General features: G+C 43.0%; 1 protein-coding gene across 1 annotated transcript in view; it reads left to right on the top strand.

Moving 5' to 3' along the window:
- The window catches only part of LOC103594222 (transmembrane protein FLJ37396), a gene marked incomplete at its 5' end in the record, with an annotated part of 34359 nt that overhangs the window by 28319 nt on the left and 1553 nt on the right, over nt 1-4487 (top strand). The window contains 1 exon segment of the mRNA XM_008577427.1: nt 2177-2332. Within this exon segment, the coding sequence (XP_008575649.1) occupies nt 2177-2332 (156 nt within the window).

The following is a 4487-nucleotide window of genomic DNA, read 5'->3' on the forward strand; positions in this document are numbered from 1 at the left end:
ATGATCTTCTTGCTCCCTTGTTCCTTCTCTCTTCCAAGCCTCCCCACGTGCCTCTCTGACCACTCAGCTCAGCTAGGTCCTCCTAGTGGCACCTGGGTTTCCTCTTCATTCAGCACATTTCCTTTTAATTTGATGCTTACTATTGGTTTATTGGTTTTCCTGCTAGCCTAAGCTCCCTGAATGCAAAAGCCCTGTCCACACCGTTCATCATGATATCCCATTACCTGGTATGAGGCCTGAGCCCCATCAGCCACTCTGGGAATATTGGTTGAACTTGCTCTCGAATGTAAGGAAGCTGAATAGCAGAGGGCCTAGAAAAGGAGACAGATGAGTCAGTGACAGCATCCAGGTCTGACGGAGGTGTGGCAGGTTCAGCGGGTAGGAGAGAGAGATTAATGAGGTATGTTTTAGGTATTAGTGTGAGATGACGGTAAGACATCAAGTGGACATGTTTTGTAAGCAGGAAAAATATAGAACTAGAGGGTTTTTGCAAACATGTGTGAGTGCTGTTGTGTTCTGGTGCCTATGCGAGGCCTGTAGACATCAAGTCCAGTCATCCACCACCCACCATTACCAAGAGCCTGCTATGGCTGGGTTTTTAACTGGGGACTTTATGTGTATTATTTTATTTAATTGTCAGACTATCCTTATGAGGTAGGTTACAAACATTTTATCAGCAAGGAAAAATAGGCTCAGAAAAAGTTAAGTAATTTGCCCAAGGTCATATAACTAGAAAGTAGTAGAAGCAGAATTCAAACTATTAGTCAAGATATTATTAACCTCTCTGACACTGCCTCTTGATAATTTATGAATCTTGCTCTCAGTGAGCTCATGATGTAAAAATTACCCATATTACAGTGTAATGATGATATTCTACGCATACGAATAAAACACTACAGGAGCACAGAAAATGGAGTATTTTATTCTTTCTAAGTAGATCAGGGAAAGCTTTATGAAAGAAGGGCTGTTACTATGGGTTAAATTGTGTCCCTCTGAAATTCATATGTTCAAGTTCTAACCTCCAGTACTTCAGAATGTGACCTTGTTTGGAAATAGCGTCTATACAGAGGAAATCAAGTTAAGCTGAAGTTACTGTGGTGGACCCTAATCAATATGGCTAGTGTCCTTACGAGAAGAGGACATTTGGACACAGACACACACAGAGGGAAGACAAGGTGAAGATACAGGGAGAAGAGGCCATTTCCAAGCCAAGGAGAGAGCCCTGGAATAGGTCCTCCCCTCACAGCCCTTAGAAGGAACCAGCCCTCTTGACACCTCGATCTCAGACTTCTGTCCTCCGGAACTGTGAGACAGTAGGTTTCTGTTGTTTAAGGCACGCAATACTTTGTGTTTCTGGGGTACTTTGTTACAGCATCCCTAGCAAACTAATCCAGGGGCCAATTGAATTCAGCCTTAATGTTCCAACTTCTCAAGATAGAGAAATGTGTTAGAATGGGGAGACAAGAGTAAGGGGAAAGCATTATAGACAAACCCGAGATGCCAGAGAGACATCTGAATGCAGCCATGCTGCAAGCTGTCGAAACATGGGACTGGAGCTCAGAGTCAAGTCAGGACAGAAAGGAGGGTCATAGATTCTTCATGAGGGGGAAGTCTTAGGGCCTAGGGTTGGACAGACTCCCCCAGGACAGGGATGTAGTAGAGGAGAAGAGGACCAGATTTGGAACCCCAGGAAACACCAGAATTTAAAAATAAAGAGAAGCCAGTGAAGACAGAGAGAGTGGTCATGGGGCAGGAGCATGGAGATCCTGGATCCAGGAGAACAAAGATGTTCTTCAAGGAGAGGACTGAGAGGCCAGCTGTGAAGAGCCCTAGAGAAGATGGTGAGCATTGTATTGAGGGCAGCCTTGGTGACCTCATGAGGCCTCTGAGGACAGAAGCCAGCTTGCAAGGAATGAGAGTTGAGGAAGTACCCAAGCGTGTCTCCTTCTACTTTAACTATATTCTGCTGTCTGTAACTATCACAGAAAAAGCAGAACACAAGACCTTTGTGACTCATTCATTTTACACAGTACTAGGCTTACTCTTGTTTGAGTTTTATTGCTTATTCAGATTTGGGTATTTTGGTTTTCTTATCACTTATTTTCCTTTTAGGAAAAAACATTAACAAGTATTCTAAATGTCTTTGGTTCCTTTTATTATATTTTATTTTTTTAAGGCTCTATAAGGAATTGGTATAGGAGATGGTTTTTGAAGAGTTCTAGTTGCATCTGAGGCCTGTTGACTTTGAATTGGCATCACACAAGGATGAAGTGGGCCAACCTCCTCCTGTCTTTATAACCGCTGTGCTGGAGGACAGTGGTCGGGTAGACAGGTGAGCCTTGGAGAGGGTCAAAGTGAAGATAATGTACTAGTAGAATGAATAACCAGTGAAAAATAATTTCTGTCACCATTAGATACACAGTGCAATCACATTTCTAAATTCTCTCCCTTATATTCTATTTGCCATTATGCCGATTTTTTTCTTTTTCTTATAAGAGGAGAAAAAATAAGATCTCAGTCTAGGGGGATAATTGGATTTTCTGATTAACTGAGAAATGAAACACTGAGTAACTGAGAAATGGAAAAACCAGGTCAGAGATCTCAAATGAGATGAACTCACAGGCTCGGCAGCTTCCTAGGTAGGACGTGTTGCTTCCCAGTAAAAAGAGGTATAAGGGGGAAGAGCCGTGGACCAGAAGCCCAGGTCTCTTCTCTCACTCTCCCTTGGACCAGGAAGAAGTCACTTAAGTTTTCTGAGTCTCTGTTTCATTAAAACTATAACGTGGTGTACAAATCTAACATGTAGGCAATATTCCAGTCAGGCTCTTTTGTTGGCTAGTGACAGCAGCCAGCTCAAACCAGTGCAACGTCTCTCTCATGCCCCTTAGGCTCAGCCCATTCCTTAAAAGAAAACACTCTTGCTAGTAACAGATCGTGAATCTCCTCAGTCAGGGGAAGGAATCTTTCTTTTTCCTCACACTGAGTCAGGCTTTGATACGTGTGGAGGAGAAACTTCTGTTTCCTTTTTTTTCCCTTCTCTCCAGTCTGCCTTTTCCCCCAGGGTCCCAGCTCTGTCCCTGGAGATTTCTGGTACTGGCTCCACCCCAGGAAGGCAAAGTTGACCCAAAGAGGGAAAGTCACTTTTGTTTTGATAATGTGGATCACTGCTCGAAATTTAACTCTGATGTGTGAAACGACTCACGGGCTGGAATAAAGGGGGTTAGGATGATAGAATACAGTATCCCAGGATTTCTCAACCTTGGCACTGCTGAAATTTGCGACTAGGTAAGTCTTTGTTACTGGGGACTATTCTGTGTTTCTTAGGTTGTTTAGCAGCATTCCTGACTTCTACCCACTAGATGCCAGTAACACCCCAATACCCACTCCCTTATCCCCCCCATCCCATCGTTTCTGACAATCAAAGATGTCTTCAGACATTGCCAAATATCCTCTGGAGGCAAAATCTCCCCTTCTGTATCCTGTCAAGCTAGTTAAACCACAAACAGAATTTACTGTAAGGATGCAAATATATCTCACAGAAGCCAAGGCAGAAAGTGTGATTGGGCCTTGGGTGAAGCTAGGTCCCCAACTGGCAAAAAAAAATGTCTGGAACCAAGCTATTTTGTAGCTCCTAAAGGGCCTCCTGCTGGAGCTGGTATTTTACACTGCTGTGAAAATAGGGCACAATTTTTTTTCAGTGGGAATTCACCAGTCAGCACAAACTGCCTGAAGGCTCTGTGGTCTGGTCAACAGGTGATTGGTCCTCCTAACGATAACTCAGAGATGCTGCAAGGTAAGGGAACCCCTTCAAATTACCAGGGGAAAGTTTGGACATTCAAAGACCTCGTGACTTGAGTTTGTGTTTATTTTATGTATGTTAATTTCTTAAAGTTGCCACTTTGGAGTGCCATTATACCAACAACACATACCAAATATGAGTACAGTGACTTACATTTTCAAAAGCACATTCATGCATATTATCTTACTTAACATTTTCTATAACCCTATGAGATAGGTGATATTCCCATTTATGGATGAAGAAACAAAGATTGATAGATATTAAATTACTTTACAAAGGCTCAAAGTTATGGACAAAGGATGTGTCCCAAGGTGGAAAGGTGGCTGCAAAGAATACTTACATGATGGTTGAAACAACAGAAGGGAGGAGAGTTCAATAATACTTAGGGGGTGTTCAAAGGAGGGAGTTAGCGTGGGATCCTGAACAGGTGTGATCAGGAAGGTAAAAACAGGAGATAACAGTGTAGTGGTGACCAAGAGAAAAGAATTTCAAACACTATGGGGTGGCCACACCAACCAGACTGCAGAGAGATCAAGTCCAATAAGGACCGAGAAGACCTCAGAGCCTGAACGTTCTTTTGGTGGGAATAACAAGTCTTGTATAAAAGCTGCACTGGCTCTTTTTTTAATTTTTTTCCTTTTTGTCTTTTTTCGTGTCCGGCAACGGATCGCAACCCTCAGTGTCGCGC

The sequence above is a fragment of the Galeopterus variegatus genome, unplaced genomic scaffold (genome assembly GCF_000696425.1).
Source record: "Galeopterus variegatus unplaced genomic scaffold, G_variegatus-3.0.2 Scaffold1507, whole genome shotgun sequence".
Classification (NCBI taxonomy): domain Eukaryota; kingdom Metazoa; phylum Chordata; class Mammalia; order Dermoptera; family Cynocephalidae; genus Galeopterus; species Galeopterus variegatus.